The sequence below is a fragment of the Macrobrachium rosenbergii genome, chromosome 7 (assembly GCF_040412425.1).
Source record: "Macrobrachium rosenbergii isolate ZJJX-2024 chromosome 7, ASM4041242v1, whole genome shotgun sequence".
Lineage (NCBI taxonomy): Eukaryota > Metazoa > Arthropoda > Malacostraca > Decapoda > Palaemonidae > Macrobrachium > Macrobrachium rosenbergii.
In genome coordinates this window covers 8,023,510-8,049,462 of record NC_089747.1, presented here as the reverse complement: position 1 = coordinate 8,049,462, position 25,953 = coordinate 8,023,510, and the positions used below count along the sequence as shown (strand labels likewise).

The 25,953-nt window shown below is 34.1% G+C and overlaps 1 protein-coding gene across 6 annotated transcripts in view; it reads left to right on the top strand.

Annotated features, from left to right (window-relative positions):
- Window positions 1-25,167, top strand: part of Nf1 (neurofibromin 1) — a 73,813-nt gene extending 48,646 nt beyond the window's left edge. For 4 of the 6 annotated variants that reach the window (XM_067106451.1, XM_067106448.1, XM_067106450.1 and 1 more), the window contains 7 exons: window positions 611-910; window positions 1,646-2,005; window positions 2,398-2,568; window positions 4,403-4,629; window positions 4,743-4,929; window positions 5,598-5,790; window positions 19,202-20,531. In XM_067106451.1, coding sequence (XP_066962552.1) covers window positions 611-910; window positions 1,646-2,005; window positions 2,398-2,568; window positions 4,403-4,629; window positions 4,743-4,929; window positions 5,598-5,790; window positions 19,202-19,344 — 1,581 coding nt within the window. In that variant the 3' untranslated portion in view covers window positions 19,345-20,531. Of the gene's footprint in view, window positions 1-610; window positions 911-1,645; window positions 2,006-2,397; window positions 2,569-4,402; window positions 4,630-4,742; window positions 4,930-5,597; window positions 5,791-12,584; window positions 12,644-19,201 lie in introns of all 6 variants that reach the window. The other 2 variants (XM_067106453.1, XM_067106452.1) reach the window with 1 other exon arrangement.
- The last annotated feature ends 786 nt before the right edge of the window (window positions 25,168-25,953 follow it).

The following is a 25,953-nucleotide window of genomic DNA, read 5'->3' as shown; positions in this document are numbered from 1 at the left end:
AAGTGCTTAGTGTTTTGAGGCTTCTGTTCAAATAGACACGAAGATGTTTATGGTCTTTTTTTTATATTGTATGATTTTTATGTATTTTACAGTACATATCTTGTAGGCATACCTGGCAGATAGATAGAAGTACTTCAGTTGGCTACCTTTTGTTATGGTACCTGTACAGTACTGTATTGTACATATTTTTATAGGCAATTCGTTATGGGTATGTGTTTCTGAAATTTAATAAGTAAATAAATTGTATAAAGTGTATGGAAATTAGAGGATACTAGTCAGGATAGGCTATTAATTACTTCATATGCATTTCCTGTACACTCTTAGCTAAATGAGTTGCTCTAGGGTTCTGTATTGAGACTATATGCCAGTCTCTGTGACAAGTGATTTTGTTACTTATTGTGAGGGACAAACCCCAACTGCCCAGTAAGGTGAGGTGCCAAAGTGCAAAGTCTGTATTTTAATTTCTAGGATTGGATATTACTGGAGTAACCTTGTGTTGCTTCTTATTACTTGACGTGATATTTGGTGTGTATGATAATCTCTGTCCTTAGATTCTCTGAAAGTATTATTACACTTTATCGTTGGTTTTGATTTTAATCCTTTCTTCCAGGTAACACCTGACAGTGTTGCATATTTAGCAGCTCTTGTGTCTGTCTCAGAAGAGGTAAGATCAAGATGTCACTTGAAATATTCAGTAGCTCGAAGTTTATCCAAGTCAACATCAACTGATACATTTGCCGTTGACTTGCATTTGAATCTCCCAATGACAACCTCCACGCAAGTGTCTGGAATAGGAGGGAACTTGCCAAGTAGTACTCAGCCTTCTACTGGAGGAGCTTCATCTCCTAGTAATCATTTACCCTCCCCTGGTTCAACTTTCCCACCTATAGGCAGCAGCCTCAGTAGTTTGGTAAGTCATGTATTGAAAAGTACTGTACTGTGTAGCTGGTTTAGATTACTTTTGCATGGTCTTGCGTTTTAAGTTATTCAAGTAATACCTAGACGGTATTGGTATAACATAGCTATGGTAAAGTGGTAGAGCATTTAAAAAATGAGTGTACTAAAATTAAGTTGCAAACAAAATTTGCAGTTCCAAAAGTATAGTATTCTGCTCTTAAATGCAGTGGTTAAAATAATTTTTGCCACAAAAACAATCAATTTTGGGTGCATCGACACTAAATTAAAACCTCACAAGCAATTTAACACATCACAGACAGTTTGAAAAAAACAACTACTGAAAGGTGAGAAGATGTCTGGCCAGTGCTGGATAATCATATGAAGCACGGGTTAGGACTACCAATAAGTCATTTAACTTGTATTCAACCTGTTTGTGATGTGTATGCATTAAGTTTCTGATGTGTATTTATGATATTTACTGTAGTGTGGTCACACCCTTAGTATAACATTATTGTAATGTATTGAATATTGTAAGCAAGTAGACAATTGCATTTACATTCAAGGTTGCAAAATCTGAGTAAATTTGATGAAAGAATATCCTGTTCTGCTAGGGAGGATGAAGAAAGATTCAGATATTCTAAAAGGTTATTTGTGAGTTAGTTTAATAGCGTAAGTGCTTTATGTATTACTATCTTTTTCTTTTATTTTCAGCAGTCACAGATACAATTTTATTTTATGTCATTGACAGACTGACGACAAGTCTTGGTGGCTTATGGAATGTACAAGTTGTGTATCCTGTCCCCAGTCTACATCATCAGCTAATAGCACTGTCACATTGGTTTCTGTAGGAAGCACAGCAACCACTGGTGTAAGTAGTGGTCCCAATATAAGTAATAATGGTACCATTCCTGCGGCCAATGCCACAGCACCTACTGTATCTGTTCCAGCAAGTGGAACTGGGACACCCGTTTCTGTTGGAACTCCTGCAGAAATGAGGCCACCTCCAACTATAACCAAAGATCCACCTCCCCCCTCATCAGTTTCTAATACTCCAGCAAACAGGCGTCAGAAACCTTGGGAAGCAGTGGACCAAATCTCCCTTTCACAGGTAGGAATAGGAGGAAGAGCACTGAAGTATCTTTTGATTATTAAAGTTTGTGTATTTGTCAGGAAATGCTGAAAGTATTTATGATATGAATTTTCTCAATGTTTACTTTTAATAAATTTCCTGGTATATTTATAGCTAAAATGGGGACTAGTTTGGTCAAACTGTCTTAGTACTGTACTAATAACATTGGTGGTTATATTACACATAGTGAGTTGAACTTATGGGCAGCTATAAACCAGGACTTTGTTTCTTAACTTTGTTTCTTATTTTGTTATGGGAATCTTCAGTAGGACATAAGGAAAGTGCTACACAGTATGTGAATGCATCTGTTTTTGTTATTGATACCTGTTGATTTGAGCTCTTGTTAAGATTTATAAATTTTTTTTTTTCAGAGTTCATTAGGCATGCTTGGATCATTGAATATGACTCAGATGCAAGGAAATGCACAACAGCTAATTAGTAGAGCTGATCCCAAGACATGGCGTTCCCTTGACCTTGATCCCCACAATATGCGACCACCTCCATTCAAAACTCAAAGGTCTTCCTCAATGCCTACACCAAAGGTAAATGATGCTCAGGTTTTCCAGAAAATTACTGAAAGCTGTAGCTTCTAAGGAGAGGGTTTGATTTTTACCATTTATAAAGTCATTCAGTGAGAATTGTAATGTTTGGTTGAGATGTGATCTTGTTTTCTTTGTAATGTATAGTGTTCATGATAACAAATGATATACTTCTCACTGACTGCCTACAGTAACAGAAATTGATTTAATAGTGAATGGATTTCTTTTTGTGTTTTTGAACGCAGTGTTTTGGGAAGGCTTAGTAGATGACCAAGGATGCCAGGTGGATTATCATGAGGTTGCATTATCCTTGTCTTTTCTATACCTTCATCTTTGACCTTCATTTTCCAACGATCACTGCTCTCCTGCCTTCAGTTAAAGTGGCTATACTGGATGGTACTTTGCCTTCTTTGGTGTGTTGGCTTTGCCTTGTAGCACAGAGCTAAAGTTGCTGGTGATGGGATGCGAAATTGGTGCTGAAAGCCAGGAGGATGCTTGATCCAGGAGAAAATGCTTCTTACAAAATATCTAAAAGATTCACGTTTCCTAGATCTCCAAAGATGAATACGGTACATACACTACAACACTGAACTCACCATACAAGAACTAAACTATGATCTCTCCACTTGTAGATACTCAGCACCACAAAAAGATGAAATGAATATGCAGCACATGATGAAAGTCACAGATGACATTGGAAATTACCTTGAGATTGACTGAGAAATAAGGAAAATTCTTTGAATAACAAAGAGAAGTAGTCAGAGAAGGATTTGTCAGTGCAAGAGATAATGAGGGGAATAACTTATTGAAGAATATAGACCTCTTAAGAAATGAATTTGAAGAAATGATTAAATCACTGACATGGTGGCAGAATAAGCAATTGTTATTACAAAAATTTTTCAGATTACTTAGAGATATAGTTGTTGAATATTCTTTTATGAAACATAGCTTACAAATCACTTACTGGATCACTAAATGATTACATCTGTACAATGACAGTTAGGTGAATGAGACAGACAAAGAAAACAGCTTTTATTACATCTTTTTTGAAAAGGAACTTGCTTCAGCAAAAGAAACTCCATGACTTTTGCTTCCTTTGATATCCCAGAGTCATCTCCAGATGCTGCTCCTGGCAATCTAGGCTCTTTAGTGAGAAATCCTTCATCAGTAGATGTTCCCAGCTCAGTCCAAGCAGATGAACTTTCATGATGTATCATCATGAATTAAGCTAGGCAATTTTCATCTCGACACAGCTTCATTCACTTTCATTCACTTCACTTCATCCCAACACATTGCCATTGCAACTCCATTATCATTAGTACATGCAGTGCTGTGCTGTGCAGTACCATTATCGTTTATAATTTTCATTTTTCTCCATTTACAGTTTTTAATATTCACAGTTTAATCACAAGACATTCAATGGGCATATTTTTTCAAGTGGTGAAACCACTTGGGAAGACTGCAGACATTCGTGCACCATAGAAAATACAAAGGAAACTAAAAGTGTTTGGAAATTGTAAATGCCCAATGTATAAAATTATTTAAATCTAATTTTCCAAGAAGTTGAATATACAAAAAACTATGAAGGATTTAATATCTTCTGCAGTTCCACTTAAACACACTGGGATAACAGGGACTATGGATTACCTTTTATGGAGCTTATGGTACTGAAAGATTTTTATTTTGTGGATTGGTTCTTGCTTTCATTTGTTAATCTTTTTTTAAATTTGTTGAATTGCAGTTCTGTATACTGTATATTTTTACTAGTTTCTGTTGAGAATTGGTATGCATTGCACATTACTGAGTTGTAATGGATTTTTAACTGTCTTATTTGCAGGGTGACATGTCTCCCCCTCACAAAGATCGCAGTGCCAGGGTTTCTGTAAGCAACGAAAACAACATTCTCTTAGATCCTGAAGTCCTTACTGAATATTCAACTCAGGCGTTGGTTCTAACTGTGCTAGCCACACTTGTAAAATATACAACAGATGAAAATGAAATGCGAGTCCTGTACGAATATTTAGCAGAAGCATCTGTAGTGTTTCCTAAGGTCTTCCCAGTCATGTGAGTATGAATATTGGATTTTTTTCTGCTCTTTTATAAAAACCATTGTGGAATGAGGGTAATGTTTCCATGTTAAAATGTTCTGATTGTGTTTTTCATCTTTTTCTTTAAAGCCATACCCTCCTGGATGCAAAGATAACATCGGTGTTGTCCCTCTGTCATGATGGTGTAATTCTAAGCGCAGTTCAGGCCATAATACAGAATATGGTAGCCTGTGAAGACCAAGGTCATCAGCAACTGCATCATCTACAGAGTTGGGGCTTTGGTGGATTGTGGAGATTTGCTGGACCTTTCACCAAGGTATGACATGGTTATTTTGGAGTGCATTAATTCTCGTAGACATTTGTTAATAATTGTTGAAGGGGTTTGTGTATATTAAGTTTGAGAAGGCTTGTGGGAGTGACTGTTGAGGTTATAAGCAGGCCAGTTGCGAAGTTGAAGAAAGGAAAGACACCTGAAGTTGGTGGAATGACAATCAAGGTGTTGTGATACTCTGGTAGTATAGTGCTTTTTGAGTGGCTGACCAAGGTTTGTATAGTGTTTGGATGAGAGAGACGTTTGGAATGAGGTTGGTGAGAGGAATTATTTTTCCATTGTATAAAGATAAAGTTATTGGAGGTGACTTGGAATTATCTTAGAATAGCTGAGAAGGTATATAGTAGATTTTTATTTAAAAGTAAGAGAAATGAAAGGATTGATAAGGAAAAATAGTAGTTTAGAAAATGAAGAGTGTGTTAAGGTCAAATCTTTGCTATTGAATAGTTACTTGAGAAGTTTGAAAGTAAGGCAAAAAGTAAAATGTGGCATACATAGAATTTTATGACAGTATTGATTGAAATGGTATGTTGAAAGTGTTCAGTGTGTAGAGGGAGTATATCATGAATGGTAGTCATATTTGTGGAAATATATTTCCTCAAGATGTTATTGAAGGAGATTGCACAATATTACCAATCTTTTTTTTATTTCAGAGTAACTGCACAGCAGAGAATGCAGAGTTGTTTGTGAATTGTCTGGAAGCAATGGTGGAAACTTCCCTACCTGCGGATGGTGATGAAGGGTCAGAAATGGAACTTGCACAGTATCCATCCATGCTGTCTGTAACATCTGCAAATCTCTCATCTTCAATGTCTTCTCTAACATTAGCTTCTCCCACTGAGAAAGGTAAGTGCTGTTGAGAGTATTTAACAGTAATATTTATTGGTGAAGCAGTTGGCCACTGGAGGAAAGGTATAGTTAGAGACATTTTGTTGAAGTATTATTCATCTCTATTAGAATTGTACTTGGATTTTCCCCATGTCTTCTTCACGGCTGTCTGATGTAGTTTGTATCATGTTGCCTTACAACAGTTCCTTGTAAGTAGTGCTTATTTGTATTAAGTACTTTTGGTATCATTGCAGTACAGTAGTGGTGATTGTAGGCGATGGTGATTCTTAGCATTATCATCATCCTGACAGTTGTAATGGGTACTGTCACTACCATCATTTCTCAGCAGGTTTCCTGTAGCAAAATGTTTTGCCCTTTTACAAAAAAATATTTTCACAGAAAAGTCACTTGGAGTTATCTGCCTTTGTAAAGTTATGCAAAAGTTTATAAGCGGTAATATGGTTTTGCATTGGATGTCCCAGTGGCAATTAGCATATCATGCTTTTTTCTTTAAGTGATCAGTGTATGAATTTTTGTCACATACACTTTTTGGTTACCTTGTTTTTGTTCAGGTTAAAAGAAATTTAATTCAATTGAAGTTTGTAACATTTATTTAATTCTGTTGATGTTAGCAAGAGTTATTTTTCATTTCCCTTTTCCCAGTGAAGGTAATCTTATGTAAGTGCATATTTGTCTCATATTGTAGGTTATATTTGCACCCATATTGATAATTGTTTTGAAAATTGCTGGAATTTTGTCTGATTCAGGGGCACTTAAGTTGTAGAAATTTGGCCATATTTGTCATAAATCTTTCAAATTCCGGGCAGCCTCATCATAATTGAGTCATTAAAGCTAATAATGATTGGGAGTTTTAAATGATGATGTGTGGATGCAATAATGGTAAAACTGCAGTACTAACAATGATTTTGATAATGGGAATCAAAGTTGAAAAAGGAAAGAGGAACTTCAGTGTCTTGGCAAACATTAACATTTTCTTCATAATTCACCTGGAAACAAACTAAACAACAGTTAAGAAACGTACAGAAATGAAATTTATATAAATTTAAAAGATTAAATAATCCCTAAAAAATAGTTAACTGAAATTAACATACAACACGATTTAGCCAGAGGCTATAAAGACTGAGTTATCTCACATGTAAACCAGATTTATGTTCTCAATATGAAATGTCATCCAATATTCTTAGCTGTGTTTCAAGCCTACATAAAATCGAAATATCAGAAATAGCATATTTATTATTATAAATCTCATAAATGTCCACAGAGAGAACTGAGGGGCCTACCTATGGTAAGAAGGTCTTTGAACTTTGTCTCTGTTCCCAGAAGCTCGGTTTGACCAAATTTCTGTTGAATTTTCTTCATGTTTTGAAAAATACTTTGGACGAACAAATCTGTACATGGTGATTGAACAGATCATGTTTGTCTAGAATTTCTTAATATAAAATTTCCAACTCTGGAACTATTAAAAAGTACCATTAAAAAAATTTTAGACATTTCATGTTTACTGTTGATTTTCCTCTATGGGGTTAGATGTCAAAGAAGTTATCCTCTGCAACCTGCTGGAACTCCCTTCATGACTGGTCATCATCCATCCCATTTTTTCCATGATTCTCTGGTCCTTTCTACATGCCTCTTGTCTCTGTAATTTCTAAGAGATAGTCATCTCTTCTTGTCTTTTGACCTCTTCATTGTCGAGGTCTCAGTCTCTTCTTCAGCTCCTGGACTGTACAAGTTTTCACCACTTCCTTGTTTGTAATACGATCATCCCACTGCATTGTGGCCACAAATCCTACCATCTTGTCACCTTACCATTTCAAAATCTCCACCATTATCTTTGTCACTGCACATGCTTCCACTGTATAGTATAGCAATGGCTTTTGTTTAATTTGTTTTATTATACATTTTTAGTGCATTTTGATAAAAGGTTAGGAACAAAGGAAGGTGAAAGGGTACGTATTCACAGAATGTGAAATGCAAGGAAAAAGCAAAGACAAGGTCTGGATCAGGTGGGTGTTATCAGAGATGACATACAATGAAGGTGGCCAAATTATTCTAAGGATCTTTTAAACAGAAAATAAAAGAGGGGGTTTTGTGGAGGGACCAGTGATGGGGATACAGTCTATAGAAGAAAAGAAGGCTATAGGTAAAATGAAAAGGGAAATTGAAGAATGGCTGAGCACAGATCCATTGGAGGTGTAAATTGAAATGCTGAAGGAGCTCGGTAAACAAGGGGAAGCATTGATATTGATATTGATAAGGCAATCTGGAAAGAGGAAGTAACGTCAAATGACAGGGAGAAAGTCTGATGATGATTATTTTTAAACAGACGGGAGATATTACGGAGTGAGGTAATTATAGAGGAATCAAACTAACAGAACATTTATTGAACCTTCTAGAATGAATATTGGTTGTGATTGCAAGAAATAGTGAAGATTGGTATGACAAAAGAATGCCAAATAAACTGAAAAATGGATGTATTGCACTGTAACACAAATTCATATTTGAATATTTTCAAGATATCCCACAACTGACAGTAATGCAGCATAATTTCTAGCATAAACTAAACTGTAATTTAGACTTTACATTCGGTTTAAGAGACTTATCTAAAAATATATCACATTGTATTATTGTCACGTATTTGATAAGTACAGAAGTCTGATTAGTGGTGTTGTTGTTTATACTACACGATCTCTTGTTTAATTTGTGTGATCATTACATTTTCTGGTACTTTTAACCAGTGGAGTGTGCAGTTAATCATAAAAAGTAGAGTGAACGTATTTTTTAGTATTGTTCTGCAGAAAAATATCAAACCTTATACTCACAGATGAAAATTCTGTGAATATGATGATTTTAAGTTTAACAACTGGGCTGTCACTTGCAACCTACAGATTAGGAAAGTTCTTTTATGTATAAATATTGTTTAGGAATTTTTTCTAAAAGTAAATCCTTTATGGAAGATAAAATAAATTTGAGCTAGAGTTTAATAGATGATTTGGGATCTACCTTTTGGTAAAAGCCAAAAATCCATTAAATGCCAAATATATTTACGAAGACATTATTTTTCAGGCCTGTTGGTTAATTATCAGAACTTGATATGGAGGGGGGTGCCATAATTTTGAAGCTCTGCTGTAATGTACTACACAGATAACTTGTAGACTCTGGAAAGAAGAGTACAGTACCAGTGTTGGTTTTATATAGATTTGTAGCTCAACATTCAGCATTTTTCCAGATTTTCTTTTTCTGTAGTAAGGATGAAAATAACACTTAGTGAATTTGAATGGTTAAAGAAACTTATAGCAAATGTGAATTTGAATAATAGCAAATGTTTGGATTGAAGATTTATGGTGTATATTTGTGTAATTCTTTCACAGTATGTTTAAAATAGAAAATTGAATTCAGTCCAGTGTATTTATACAGGGAGATTATTTATGTACTACTGTACATGAAATGGCATTGTTGAAGAAACCATATGAAATGTTTATTTAAACAGCATGAATTTATGCCTGCATTTAGATTTTTTCTCTTCATTTAATACAATATTTTTTGAGAAATATATACAGATTCTAGAGAATGCATGGCTTTCTTTTATTAAATACTGTATAGCTGATTTTTACAGTACCATCGATCCATAGTTTTGGGCCTTCTGGTTTTATAGGTAACATAATTCTAGTATCCCTGCCTTTGAACCACAGTTTTCTTAAAGTTTTTACTTACAGGGAATATTTTATGTGCTACGTTGTATTATGAAGGTGAGGTTCATTTAGCTGTTTACTCTTGAAAAAATTACACTAGATAGATAGTAGAGAAGGTATGCTGTCTTTCGGAAGACTTATTAGATGGCTGAATAACAGCATCAGCTGCAATCAGTTATCATGATTGTGCACAAGGAGTAGGGAAAATTCACCTTTTAACTGGTACCTCTGATAAATAACTTCTCGGCCCTCTGTAGTCAGCTAATGTGTGCCAGGTTAGTATTTATGATGCACAGATTGTCAGTAAAAAGTCATAACAATCAATCATTTTTAGGTATTGCTAAAAGATATTTATTACATTTCTAGAAAGTAGTTTGTACATACTATCATATGTATAGGAATCTAATACATGTTCTTTTTCGACCTGAGACTGCCCTAACATGCGTTCTGATATTTAGAGCTTATCTGATACTTTTATTTTTTACAAATACATTATGTCCGTTTACTTTGTACCAGTCATTTTTTTATATTTATTTACCTTTCATATTTTTATAAATCTTCCTTTTTTGTGCATTCTTTCTCTTTTTTATCAGTATGTCAGAGAAGATAACAAAAGGAATAGGGTGAATGGCGGTGGGGAGACACTGTTATTGCTTGGGTATGATTCATGTAATCACTGTTGGCATTGAGAGTAAGTGTTCAAGTGGAATGACATTGAAAGGAAATGGAGAAAAATGAATCGTACATATGTGTACCTGACAATGCTGTTAAAATGCCTGCATTCCTTATAAATACATACTTAATAGCTAAGGTGAAACATGCGCACTAAATGTATCATTTATTAAACAGTTACAGGTTAAGTAATATTTTTCATTGTAGGAAGATTGATTGCATTCTAAGTAATATCTTTTACTGTAGGAAGATTGATTGCTGGAATGCCATTCATCAAAGTCAACTTCATAGTAGGAAGAGAACTGTCTTCTTGCCGTTGTTATTATTTATATAGTGGTTTGAATGTGAACTCTTATCAGATGTTTAATGAATGGCAACTGCATATCTCATAATTGTTATTTGTGTCACAGTACACCTCTACATCTTTATGAAAGCAGTTTTGTACAGTGTAAGCACCCTTCACTACATTTTAGCAAAATTGTCCAGTGTATATGTTTGTTTCAGGCATCCATAAGGGGCCAGAAATCTGCTTTTAATTTGGTTCATTTCATTCATCCTTTTGGCACATTCTTTGATTTGCACTTCTCTAGATGAAGTATTATCATGGATATGTTTGCAACGGTAACTGTGTCATCTTTAACATTTTCGTAGGATAACATTTTTGTAGGATTTCCCCTGTAGAGGGTTAAACATGAAGTGAGTTTCTTCCACTATCTTGTTGAATGCGCTGTCATCTGTGACCCTTTCCTCTGATTTTTTGAGCCCTCGGACTGACTGACCTTTGTCCTGCTACTTTCTCCCTTTCATTCCTTGTCACTTTTCATTCCATGTCCAAACCACCTCAAGCTCTGAGATGTCACTTCATATTCCCGGTAGTAGATTCCACATTGTGTTTAAATTTCTTAATATGTAATTTGATCTTCCCACTGTACTATGAAGTCCTATTTTGCTACTGCATATGGATACAAGATTTCTTTTACACAAATATTAACTCTGTTAACTTTTATTTACCAGTAGTTGCGTGGCCTGACTCCTCATCATCTGTGCTTTTTATTTTTTTATATTATTTATGGGCTTCTCAATATAATCCTTGCTTCACAGTCTACTGCAGTATAGTACAAGAAATATTCTACCTCTTCCAGTGCCTCCCCCCCCTCTTCTTATTACAAGGTTCTCTTTCTCACTAGAATTTTATATACATTATTCTTCGTAAATCTCATTCTCCATTTGCGTTAATAAGGTTGTCAACTGAATGAGCATTTTTATCGGCAATAGTGTGTTAAGTGCTCCTACAACTTCTTTGCAAGGCAGATTAAAATTAAGGTTTTTAACTCACAGTAACAGGAATTTAGGTATTTGAGGCCTAATATATCAAAGACAGAAATGGGAAATTTCTTGTTTTAAACTTGTACCCTACATCATAGGTGACAGTTGAGAGGCCCCAGCTGAGGTGCAAGTTAGGCTTTAGCTTTCCTATAAGCTCTTGTCCAGAACAGGTATTTGCCTTACTTTCTTCAAGGCCATGAAAATTAACATGGGTAATTTTATGATTTCCATTACTTAGAGACAAATCTTTAAACTGTACCAAACTGTTTCTAAGGTCAGGTTGGCTTATTAATCTACAAAATATATGAATGAGATTTAGATACATCTACTGAAAAGATTCACGGGCAAAAATACAAAAACACTTGCTACCTGTAGTGTATAAGGCCTGTAATTGCTGATGTTAAATATTATTTTTGTAGAAATTTGCTTTAGAGACATGTCTTAATGTTTTTCTGCTTATAATTTAGAAGCTGTGATGTTTTCTCTGAAATTTTGTAGAACAAACATTGAGATGTATGCAGTATTTTTGGTCATGTTTCATTTGAAGAAGTTACACAGCATGTGTGTTTTTTGTACTCTTCATATGTCCTGTTATATTTGTTATAACTGAACTATAATGTCACATGCAGTACTACAGTACAGTTTATACATTACACAATTTATTTTGTGTTATGAAATGCTTTGTTTACTTATCTGCATTTAGTTTAACAACCAAGTTAACAGTTTTTTATTTAAATATTAATTTTTTTTTTTTTGGTTTTGAAGGGAAAACATGCCATACTCTTGAAATTAGATTGCATCCAGTACTGTCCCATGGTAGACTCTTGTCTGGGTGTAGTGGATGAGCTATTAGATGTTGATAAAAATGAGTGCAGTTGCTTGGGTTACTAGAGATTTTCATGCAACTTTTGTATGGCTGGCCAGGAATTGAGAAACGTCGTTCTCAGTGACTTGATTTGGGTGAGGTTCTGTTGGCAGACTGTAAACCTTCTTGGAGCCTTTTTTCTCGTTAACTCTTGTGCGCGACTAATGTGTATGTAAAGGGGTGAATGGAGGTCTGGCTGTGTGATGGGTGCTCTAATGCTGTATGTGTTTAATTTGCAGATGCAGCTTTGAGGTTCTGAAGAATTGCTTGATTAGCTGTGAGCCACAGAAGTCCCACAGTAAGTATCAGGTGCTTCCAGGCCCCACTCTCATCATCTAGGCATTGTGCTATGTCAACAACAACTGAATTGGTGTTCTGTGACTGTGTAACTGACTTTTGATCATTTTACATTTGTTCTTTTGATTTATTTGTTTGTTGAAATTGTTTCTTTTTATTTTTTTTTTTGCAGGTGAGTTTATGCTTATGTGTTTTTGAAGTTCCTGGTGCTAATGATATGATAATTTTTACTGTTTATTTGTTCCTGAAATTTTTTTTCAGTCAATTCATAATATTTTGTTTTTTAATTCTTTTGGTGTTAGGAATGGAATTTTTGTTTTGCAGCCTCAGATGTTTATGGATTATTTATTCACTTGATTTGTGCTGATCAAGTGAGGATGTGATTGGAAAGTGTTAATTTAGGGATTAATGAAAGCTAAATGAATCGTTCTTCTCTGTACAAGTGTAAGGATGGATCCAGTCCGTGCGTCATAAAAATGAATTGCTGAATATTAGAGGTGTCTTGTTAAAGGTTAAACATTTGCAGATTGCCTGGGAAAATATGCAGAGGAAAAAGGCAGAATGCATGGAGGCTACGATGATATTAAATTCTAAGAGTAGGTGCAGTATAAATCTTCATGCAACTGTGGTGTAATTGTGAAGGCTTAGTTAAGAATGGTGTATGCATTTGAAATGTCACAGAATTTATTAAGTACTGGCATGTTTATTGGATGGATTTTTCTCAAAAAGATTCCCTGAAGTAGTGTATATTCCAAATAATTTTGTCCAAATTTGTATAAACTTACTGGTTGATATAACACCATGAAATTACAAATCTTAAATTGGTGTTTGCCTGTGTTCTGGGCCATTTGGGGTGTGAAATTCATTTAACTTTTTCTTTTGTGTATGCAAGTTTGCCACCAGAGTGATGTGAATGTATTCAAGAAATTGCATCAGGTATTAGAGCATGAAAAGTTGGAGGATGATGAAATAGAGATACAGTATTTATAAAAATAATTAGGATGAATAACTGAAGTGGTTGCATGTTCAGGAAGGTATCATTGATGTTAATACTTAAATTCTGTATTAGGATAGATATATAAAAGGGTTTTGTATGTTTCGTTGTGATGTTGGCATCATCTAAGTTTGGTGTGTGTAAATTTGAGTACCAAATCTACTTACCTGTGAGCAGCATTCCTTGTAGGAGCTATTGGAAGCTAATTATTCTTATTCTGTTTCAGATTCTCTTGTAATTTTCATAATGTACAGGACTGTAGTCTGAACAACTAATTTTGTGTGTCTTCTGAGGTCATTTTGTCCATGTTTGCTACTAAGCTCATTTGTGAAGTATATTAGGGGTAATACAGCATATTAATAGTATGGAAAATTTTTAAAACTAGAAATCGTAATAAATCAACTTCTTATAGTAATACCCTTAAAATGATCGGCTCAGAATTTTCCTTTGGCTATGAGTTTATTGAATCTTTTGGTGAAATGAGATTTATTGTTTTGTACTTTCTTAGGTGCTGAATAACCATGAAAGGTTTAGGCACTTGGCCTCAAGGCCTAAACCTTTTAATCAGTCTACTCTATGCACTGTAGTAGGGATCTTTAGTCATGGAAGTACTATTATTTAGGGAAACCTTACCATTAGTGAGTACTTACGCCGTCGAAGGGTGTTGAAATCTTGGGAGTAATGAGTCAGAAATATGTAAATTAAACAGGGGTTAGCCATAAATAACACATTTCAAGCAGACATAAGAACCACTAATTGTGTTATTTTGCCATTGCATTTTAAATCTTCCATTTTTTCCCACCAATAAACTTATTTCCCTTCCTTTGGTCATTTGCATTGCATATTTTTAAAATTTCTTTCAGCAAGGTAAGTTTTTCTTTACAGTCAGTCTCTCATACAACATTTATCCACCAACACCTTGTGAATGTTTTCGGCAGTTTGTAATAACACAGGGTTAAAAGCTGTAGAGTAGTGGTAATGTTTCCGTTTTGTTTACTGCTTTGTACATGGAGCCATTATAGATGTCCAGTCCAGATTAAAGTTTTGTCTGGTTATTGTTATTTTATTAGCAGTTGACTTTTGGTATGCTTACGAATCTTGGCAGTAGCCGTATGTTGCATCAAGTACAGCATTTCATTGTTCCCATGTTCAGTGGATGTTATAAACTCTAGTAGGATTCATAACCTTGATTTTATGATAACTACTGATTTGGATTTTGTTTTACAGGTTAGTCAGCCAAGTTGATTATTTTTTCTGTTGTGCACAAAGTTTTTGCTAATTCATCCATAGAAAATTGTGGGTTAGATTATTTTTAACATACTTTTGGAGACATATTTTTGTCACTGAAGATCTACAGAACTGTTTTCAGTATATTAGTCATAAGTAATATCTATATCAGAAGTTGCAGGTTTATCACAACTGAATTAAACTTTTAAGATAAAAAGATATAAATGTAAACATTTAATGATTTTGTTAATTCCAACGCTTTCAATTGTAGGCAGCAAAATTATTGAGTCACTATACTGTACAGTATTGTTCTGAAGATGAATTTTCCCTAGCTTTAATTGTGCCAAATAAAATTGTTCATACTAATTACAACTGTTACTCTGATGAAAAGCTTTGTAGTTGATTGTCAGATTTATTGGTTAAAAATAGTGGAGCAAAATTAGCTGCTAGGTGTGACATATCAAACCTGGAAAATACATCCCCATAGGGGTCACTGGCTGTAGTATGCTTTTCAATCAGCTCAGAAGCAAGTTTGCCTTGCTAATGCATGTTATATCACCTGCCAAGCTGTTATTTCTCTCTTAGGCTTCCAGGTTTCAATGGTTAAAGTTAAGAAAAGAATATTCACCTGAAGTGCTGAAGAGTGCTCCAAGTGATATTCTTTTAAAAGTTAATGTAGTGACCACAAACTCTATGGGAGTACTCATCAGCATGCAGGCTTGGACACCCTTTACCCTTCTGTATCTCCTGAAGCCTCTTTGGTACAGGGTCAGCAAGGCTCCAAGGGTGTTGGCGGTTGATGGAGTCCTCTGATGCCTTTATCACTACCTGTAACTCAGGAATGGTACTGGTGTTAACCTCCCTTAGCTTAGCTTTTATGACAGTCTAGGTTCTCGATGGGGAATAGGTCAGGGAAATCGTCAAGCCAGTCATCTGTGTGTTCAACTTCCTATTCTTTATCACAGTTTGGTGCTAATTTTGCTGTGCAAGACAATATAACCCCTTCCGTCTGCTGAATACTGGTGCCTTATTTCTTGAATGAAGACTCGAGAACATCATTAAGGAGGTTATCATACACTGTACTGTAAATCACCTGTTTTGACTGTATTTCTTTTGGGAGAAATACCAACCTTCTTAAACCTTATAGCCAAAGGAACCCCACACAATACGGCTTGCACACACACACACACACACTTTCATAACATTCTTTATTGACAGTAAATGTCAATAAAAATGTTGAGAGAGAGAGGCAACCAAGCTCAATAAGTGCATATTGTTTCAAAAGGAAAAACACCATAAATGGCACTGATACAGATTACAGGTTCTATGAGGCAGACAACAGATGCTGAATGATCAAATGAAGATCACAAACTGTAAGGCTTGATGCCAGTTGTCTTTGAACATTTCACTGTCCAATTACTGTATCATTATTAGCTAATTATTTTGTTAAGTATGAAATATTTTTATCTTTATTGGACTCAAACCAGTCCACTGTGTAACAAAATTAACCCTTAAACGCCTATTGGACGTATCATACGTCGACTAAAATTGTCTGTTGGGTGCCGAGTGGACGTACCGTACGTCGACTACAAAAAATTTCAACCTTCGGTCAACTTTGACTCGACCGAAATGGTTGAAAACCGCAATTGTAAACTAAAACTCTTACATTCTAGTAATATTCAATCATGTACCTTCATTTTGCAACAAATTGGAAGTCTCTAGCACAATATTTCGATTTATGGTGAATTTTTGAAAAAAAAATTTTTCTTACGCACGGGCGGTAACTCAGCCAAAAATTTCATAAATTCTTTCGTCATTTTGTTGTAATTTTTGCACTTTTCTATATTAGCCGTTACATAAAGTTTTATATATGAAAATGTGCACAATTTCATGTACAATACAGCAAAATACAACCCATGGTTGTAGCTTTTATCAGTTTGGAAATATTTTCATATAAACCACGATAACTGCCAAAATTTCAACCTTCGGTCAACTTTGACTCGACCGAAATGGTAAAACGCAATTTTAAGCTAAAACTCTTACGATCTAGTAATATCAAATCATTTACCTTCATTTTGCAACCAATTGGAAGTCTCTAGCACAATATTTCGATTTATGGTGAATTTTGAAAAAAAATTTTTCCTTACGTCCGCGCCAGAAATTCTTTCACACGCTGTAATGTTTGCACTGTTTATATTAGTCGTTACATAAAGTTTTATATATGGAAATGTGCTCAATTTCATGTAGAATACAACAGAAAATAACTCATGGTTATAGCTTATCAGTTTTGAAATATTTTCATATAAATCACGATAACTGCCAAAATTTAAGCTTGTCAACTTTAACTCTAATTTAAAATGGTAAAAAACGCAATTATAAGCTAAAACTCTTACATTCTAGTAATATTCAATCATGTACCTTCATTTTGCAACAAACTGGAAGTCTCTAGCACAATAGTTCGATTTATGGTGAATTTCTGAAAAAAATTTTTTCCTTATGTCTCTTGTGTGATAACTCTGCTAACATCTCAGAAATTCTTTTCATGTTGTCGTAATGTTTGCATCGTTTTACATTAGTCGTTACATAAACTTTTATATATGAAAATGTGCGCAATTTCATGTAGAATACAACATAAAATAGCTCATGGTTGTAGCTTTTATCAGTTTTGAAATATTTTCATATAAATCACGATAACTGCCAAAATTTCAACTTTCGGTCAACTTTAACTCGACCGAAATGGTAAAAACGCAATTGTAAGCTAAAACTCTTACATTCTAGTAATATTCAATCGTTTAACTTCATTTGCAATAAAGTGGAAGTCTCTAGCACAATATTTCGATTTATGGTGAATTTTTGAAAAAAACATTTTCCTTACGCTCGCGCTGGTAACTCTGCCGAACATCTCAGAAATTCTTTCGTCTCGTTGTCGTAATATTTGCACCGCTTTAAATTAGTCGTTACATAAACTTTTATATATGAAAATGTGCGCAATTTCATGTACAATACAATAAAAAATAACTCATGGTTGTAGCTTTTATCAGTTTTGAAATATTTCCATATAAATCACGATAAATAGAAAAAATTCGACTTTGGTCAACTTTAACTCGACCGAAAATGGTCGAAAACTGCAATTGTAAGTTAAAACACTTACAGTCTAGTAATATTCAATCAATTAGCTTCATTTTTCAACAAACGGGAAGTCTCTAGCACAATATTTCGATTTATGGTGAATTTTGAAAAAAAATTTTTTACGTCCGCGTTACGAATTCATGCATCATTTTGTGATAATATTTTTCTGTGTTGCTTTGATCGTTTTAAAATTTGTTATATACCAAAATCATCGCAATTTAGTGTACAATACAACTAAAAAAATTAACTCATTAGCTTTAACCGTTTTGCTTACAGTGAGATTTGTACAATTATATACGAGTTTTTTTTTTTTTTTCATTGTCATATATTCCAATATTTATATATGATAATGATATTTTTTTTTCATTTCTGATGGTTGCATACTAAACTTCAGGCAATGAAAAAAAATGAGCCAAAATGAACTCTTAATCTTAAAAACTAAGCGTGCTGTGATTTTTGAAAAATTTTTTTTCCGCTTCGGGCGCTAACTCACTGAACGCCGCCGGCATACGGGAGACGTTTTTGTAAATAGGGCTTCGGCGTTAAAGGGTTAATAGTGCTGATGATACAGAGTGTTTTAATTGGGAAAAACTGGCTTTTCCATTCAAACGCAGTAGTCATATAATAAGTTTTCACTTCCCTTCCTATCTCCTTTTGTTGAACTTTTGGCACACAGCTTAGAAAGTGAAGGGAAGCAGCATCTTACACAGGAATGCACATGCTCACTAGGGCCTCTCAGTCTTGGAGAAGTGGATATGACTGGAATTTCTTCTAACACGAAGTAAAGCTATATATGACTAAGGGTTTGCATGAAAAAAGAAAACAGAGAATAAAAAACAGGTTCTTTTTATCATCGATCTTATGAACCATGTAGATAGTGCTTCCCGTATCATATTGGTGAGGCACTGTTCATTAAATAAAAGTTATTGCCAGAGACCTCTAACAGAATTTTGTAAGTATTTCTGGTCCCCAGTGTAAATATCACAAGATGTTTTCTGTTTATACCCAAATAATACCATGTTAAAAATCTGCTTTTCTTAGTTACAGATAATGGACTATATATATATTACTTAATTTGTACACTAAGATCAGAAGTGTATTTTTCACAGCAGCGGGTATTACTGTACAACTTAGTTTTCTGCTTATATTATTTTGCTACACTACCTCGAAAAGGTACTACAGTAATTTTTTTTGTTTTGTGAACAACAGAAGTAGATGCCACCAGTGAAGGGTTAAGCGTCCCACAGAATCTTCCTGCTCATCCCACTGGCTCACGTCCGAAGCCAGTCCTTCCAAACTTGATTGCAAAGCAGCGGTCTTTCCGATGCAAGCTAGCCAACAAAAGCAAGTAATTTAAGGCAGCATGCCATCTGTTAGGAATTGAAGTAAAGAGTCTGTTGGTCATTTGCGCACAGATCATTGTGTGTCCCATTGAGAACACTAGAAAGGTTGAATTAAGTTGAAAGATTTTGTAGACCAAGGCAGCTTCTTACCTTTCCTTGCAGGTGGAACCTCAAGAAGAAAAAAAAAGTGTGGTTCATCTTTATTTGTAATGTGTATATTTGTTCATACTGTTCATACTTTTAAAGTAATTATGGTAATAGGAATATTATGTACAAAACTTTCATCTCTTAGATAGCAGGATAATTTTTATGTCCAGAGGCTAGATTTACTGTTGTAGAGTCTCATTAACTTTTTTTTTTCTTTCCTCTTTTGTTTTTCTCTTTCCAAACATCATAGTCTTTTATAATGTCACTAGATTTATCAAGATGGTGAACAGCTAAAGCACAGCTAGTATGAGTGCTGATGTGATAGTCATCAGATTGTTTTTATTTTCTGTTTGTTTATTGATAAATTTTTTATTGAAGATATGATTACTGTATTATTATAATGATTATTGTTGGCATTACTATAATGGTTATCATTATTATTATTATTATTATTGTTGCAGCATCATTGTTATAATGATAATACTGGCTCACTGTACAGTAAATAATTGTGTACTGATTTCGGGACAATGTGATACTTCATTCATGGCAAAGGAATACTAGATTGTAAGCAAATCTAGTTTGTATAAATTACTGTAATTTGAATGTTTGTCAAGTGTTGCGCCGTTGCCACTGATACACAAGTCTAAGAAGAGGCTAATTTAATAATGAGGAGTTAGCATCCCACTTTGCTTTGTGAGTATTCAGAGTTATGTTTGGCAACTACCGTTAGTGTCAGTGTGACAGCTGAGTTACTTGTGATTGGTTTAATTAACTTTCTCACCATGTGAGAAAGGGCTGCATTTTTTGTACTAAGTACATGAATTCTGTAAATATAGCTTCTGGAGCTAAGGAGAAATGAATGGTTTCCAAAATAATACTTTTGAAATGTAACTACTTGTAGACCTGTTAGTTCTTCTGTGATATTAGATTCAGCCACCCAGGAGGGAGGGTATTCAGTGATAATGTAGACGAATATGTGTAATTATTTACAAAGGAAAACAATCAGTATTGTATTTTTTGTCAGATAAACTTTTGTAAAAAAAAAAAAATACCGAGCATGAATGCAGGAGTAGATGCTAAAGAAAGTATGCATGAGTGGCATGTCATTGTGGAAGTTTCAAGAAATTATTTAAGTAGGCCTGTAGACTGTGCAAAATGGCTGGTGTAGATTATGGCATCTTAAAACGCTTTCAGTGTTCACTGGTTATAAAGATATATAATTTTTCTCTCCTTTCTTCTGCTCTTTTGCTGAGGTAATATTCATTTCTTACTGGAAGTACAGGAACCTTTTAGTCATATGCAGCAGTGAAGCAACCAGTCAAAAAGGTTAGTTTAAAAAACTCGAGAGTACTACAGAAACACAAGTTTTCATCCTTAAAGATAAGGAAAACAAACTTTTTAGAGAAATTCAGAAACGCAGAGGTTCCAAATGACAAGGTGTATTGAAAAAGAAGGAAACTGCGGTGAGGAAGAATAAATATATAAATATGATTTTTTTGTGTGTGAATAAATATTCTAGTAATAACAAATTTTTTGAGAAAGGTCCTGTTGTGAATTTTTGTTATTTGTACTACCTGGAAACAAAATTATCTGTCATGTGATCCAAGCAGTGGACTTGTCATGAAAAATCATGGATGCATAATAACTAGAAATCATAATATTTAGCTTGGCAGCATTTATTGCAATCCATGATTCTCAAAATATGCCCATGGCACACACAGCCTCCTTAATATTTATTGAGACTGTAATTTCATAATTTTAAAATGGGACTTGAAAACAGATTACAGTAAATATTCTTGTTCCACAATTGGAAGATACAGTAAATATTCTTGTTCCACAATTGGAAGAGTATATGATTTTGAATGTTTCCAGAGTCTTAATGTATTAGAAGCAATTTAAAAATGTCATTAATATTCTCTTACTCAGCATATCAGGTACCTTAACATAAGTTATAGGATGCTGGAAACTCTCTGGATTGTACTGAATTAAATTAATTGAAAACAAGCAAAGCACTCAGTGTCTGTAACAGCTTTAGTTTAAAACTATAGATTCTCGTAAGCAGTATGCATAGCATCACTGATGTCTATAGTAACTTGAAATAGCAGAGTATACAGAGTAATGATTTTCCTTTTTCCAATTGGAGTGCAGTTACCAGAAAGACATATTTTTAATAAGTAATCATACAGTACCATTCCTAGTTAACTTCTGGTGCTATGAATATAAACCACTAGAGTTGGAGGACTACCGTCCTCTTAGGTAATTTATGTTTATATCTGTCTACCTGACTTGTGAAAGTAAGTGTTACTGAATAAAATACAGTCCAATAAATACTGTACCTGTTCTGAATCTCTCTACCAATCAAATATTCATTACTCATGTAATATTTTATTTCTCAGCAAAATTGCATGAAGAATTTCTTTAGTGTTAAACATTTTCCTTTTGTTTTGTGAATGGATTTTGTATAAGCAGATGCAACAGTCTTTTCACCCAAATTTTTTCTACTGGAGAAGAAACTTTGTCTATCTGTGTGAAAGGGGAACCTGAAGGCCATTGATCTGGTTTTAAAACTATAAACATCAATGGTTATTTTAATTTTATGAATTTGTTTCTTCAAATTAAGAACAAAACTGGTTGCTTCATTACCAAAGTGATAATCAGTTTGTTGTGCTTTTAAAATACTTGACTTTGGAAATGGGCATTATCGAAGTATAAGCAGCAGCTGTTCAACTTTTGAAATACTTTTCACAAGCTCAGTGCTTGTTCTTTGGTGCATAACATATATTGAGTTAAGGCTGAATAAAGGAAGAGGGGGTTTGTGTGTGAGTGTGTTTGAGTATGTCTGTCATGAAGAAAGCATTTGATTTATAGTTAGGCTAAATTTTGCTTAGATCTGTTTTAAGAATGAGAAGAAATGAGCCAGAATTTATTTTGAAAAATATATGAATTTCTAGATTATTACTTTTAACACATTTAGGAAGCATTAGTCCTTAAGCCTTCAGTGTTGTCGAAACAACCTGGTTGTAATGCTAGAATGGCCAGGGTCTCTGTGGGGACCTCTTTTGCATTATCTCCTAGCAGTAGATTGTGGTAAAGTATCATTATTGTATCATATTGGTATTTTTTCAATCACAGAAATACAGACTCCTTATGCAAATAGGGAATTCCAGTTTTATGTCATTTTGAGGTAACAAATAGCAACTTGTGTTTGATCATTATTAATAATTTGCAAAATGGATGCAGCATCTCAATTGGTTAAACTTATAAAATTTTAAAACATAAGGTTTGTAAAGAATACTTAAAGCATGATTATATGGCTGTGGTTTTAAAATGAAGACTGGGAGTGTTAGAATGCCAATCTCATTACCCATCATTGATGGGGACAGAAGGTTATGTGTAAACTTGGACATGGAAACACTTTCATGAACAAGTTTAATGATGCACCTCCTTGAGATGATCGTTTACTGTCACTGTCAAGGAGTAAAAGTGCAAAGAACAGTTACCCATAGATACGATGAGATCAGAGTTTGTAAACATAAATTTGACTATTTTGTTGCATTCCTTCTAAGAATATAATCCCGCTTGAAAGCAGATTTGATATATAATTTTTATTTTTGATATGAGAACTAGTTTCAGAAGCATAAATTTTTAAGTGAAATATATTAAGAGTAATAACTACTTAAGCATTTGCGACAGTTGTACTTATTGTATAATTATATGTAGTGTGTTTTGTAGTTTTGATATTTGTTGATTAAAGATGTGATTAATGACCACTAAGTTAATACAAAATGATATATACATGTATTATCCCCTTAAGTCATTTCCATTAGTTCTAAAAAAAGACACCATCATGTACCCACATTCATACATGTTTTAAATCACTCTACCAATTTTAATCCAAATAAGGGCACCAAAGGAATTTTGTCATGTTTCTAGAAGAGATACCATGAGAAGCTCGTGTGCCTAAAAGTAAGACTTTGCCATAGAATGTAAAGACATCTGTTATACTTTGGTTACATTAGAGAGCTCCTAGGTTTTTTGGCTTGATATGCTTGAGGAAGTAGGTTTGGATACCTTGCAATCTTGAAATTGGTTAAATATATTGTGTGGAAAAAGGCTGCATATGATAATGATTTTTAAGTTGTAGAGCCAGTCTTGAAGGTGATGAAAATTTAGGGAAGTGTGCTGTAATTTTTGTGGTTTAGCCAATGTTTGCTAGTGAGTACAAGATGTAATTCATAACAAGTTACTATACATGCAACTGAAGACCAAGCCAAAATTGTTGAAAGTGCTAAGGTAGTTAATTACACTGAAGCTAGGAAATGCAAGTTTGTATAATAATCTTCTGCTTGTGATTTCAACTTGTCCTTTGTTTTCAACTTGTTCAGTAATGGTAAGGCAGTATCTTCCAAGTTCTCAACTAATGGTTCTGTCTGTTAGTAACTTATAATGTCAGCTTCCAGTTCCATAGTGAGTGAAGTAACTTTGATAGAATCAGGTGTGTGGAAATTTAAGAATAACAGTTGTCTGGAAGTAGATTAGTAATGTTGGATCTTGCCTAATTTGTCATTCATTTTCTTGGGTTTGGTTCAGTTTTACATAAGATCAGATGCATAATAGTCAAACATTCATAGTTTAGAAGGGAGAGGTTTGGGTCAGAATCCCTTATTACATGTTTATAGAAGTATTTCAGTCATCTCACTTTTCAGTGAAAATAGTAATGTTCCGAAATGTATTTTTTGAATATTGGTATAATATGCAAGAAAGAAAATCAGGATATTGTTTATTATTCAGTTGGTATGATGGAGATAATTAACTCAGGATATTTAAAGATGAAATTTTCCATGGACAAATTGAAAGTTTTAGTATGTGTAAAGTTATCCTTGTGGAAAAAACGAAAACCAAACTGAAAAGGGTGACTTAGGCGCTGTAAAGTTATTCTTCATTGTAATGTTGTCATATTTAGTCATTCATCCAGCAAACGAGGGAGATTCAGGTAGCCTGTTAAACTGATAAACATAATTCTAAGTTTTTATATAAATGTAAAGGAATAGAAAACAAGACTGATTTTCTTGAGTGTTGATTTTACAAGTACCTACATGTATTTGTTATAAATATTTTAGGGTTCAAGGTATAGCATACTTGATATTTGTGTTATAAAGTTGCAAGTATGTGAGGCTTACACATAAACATAGCTCACTGTAATTTTACCTGGTACTTTTACACAATGCATGTCAAGAAATATTTTGGTAACAGTGATTTTGTTGACTGAAGCTACTGAGCCACAATGTACAGTGATCAGAACCGAGTGTGAATTTTTCCATTCTTATGTGATATATTTTCATTACCAAATATTGGTACCATTTAATCATTATATATTTTATTTAAGCAAAAGTACTAGGAGCCTGGTGAGAAATATGGGCGGAGTCTTATGGCTTTCAGGTAAGTGAAAGTTGGTGGATTATTGTATATTTTGGTCATTAACATTAGAACTTCTAAAAATATTTATATGAATCAATTCATGTATTATCAGTAATTGCTTCCATTATATTATTTCAGTGGTTTATTTTTCATAGTACTGTATAGTGACAAATGAAATCTGTGGCATTCAGGCCTGTAAACATTTTTACATTTAGCAGCACCTTAACAGGCACTTTGGTGTCTGACCTTTCTGATAAGTAACAAAGTCCATTAAGTAACAAAGTCCATTAGGTAACAAAGGCCTAGTATTATAGTCTACACTTGACTATCTCCTAGATATATTACAGCTAACAGCAATTCTACGTTGTTCCTGACTTGCACCAGCCTGAATTTTACACAACATTCAATTTAAGAGATATACCTAAGAATCTTCACACCTAAAATGGTGTCATAGGAAAAAATAATCAAAATATGGTTAGGTTACAAGAACAGAAGTCTGTTAGGTTGAGGTCTGATGTATTGAGGCGTTATGAGCTGATGATCAGGTGACCTCACATAATTATGAAAAATTTTATTATTGAAAGTTAATGTTAATGATGAATCCAACCACTGCCTCATTAATAACATCTTGCAGCATTTCAGCTTGCTAGAAACAAGATTACAGTACTAACAAGCTGCCATTGGCCACAGAACTCTCATTGGTTTATTGTGTGGTTGAACAACACAGTGGCTCTTATTTCCTTCTCTGGTTCACAGGTATTGACAATATTCACCCACAGATTCCCACGGGAGCTACAGTCACATCTTTCAGTGAACCCATCAAGCAGCTAGAGATTTTCATGATGGGCAAACCACTGTTGTACTGTGTGTATTGGGGATCGATTATGGACAAATACATTGAGGTCATGAGAAAAGGGTAGTTATATTCACTGAGCAAGATTAAGAAGAAATTTTTAATTACAAATATGTGCTTGACTTCAGTAAACCTTCCTTCAGTATAAGTCACATGTGCATCTATACCATGTACAGTAATAGCTTACACTACATTTTTCA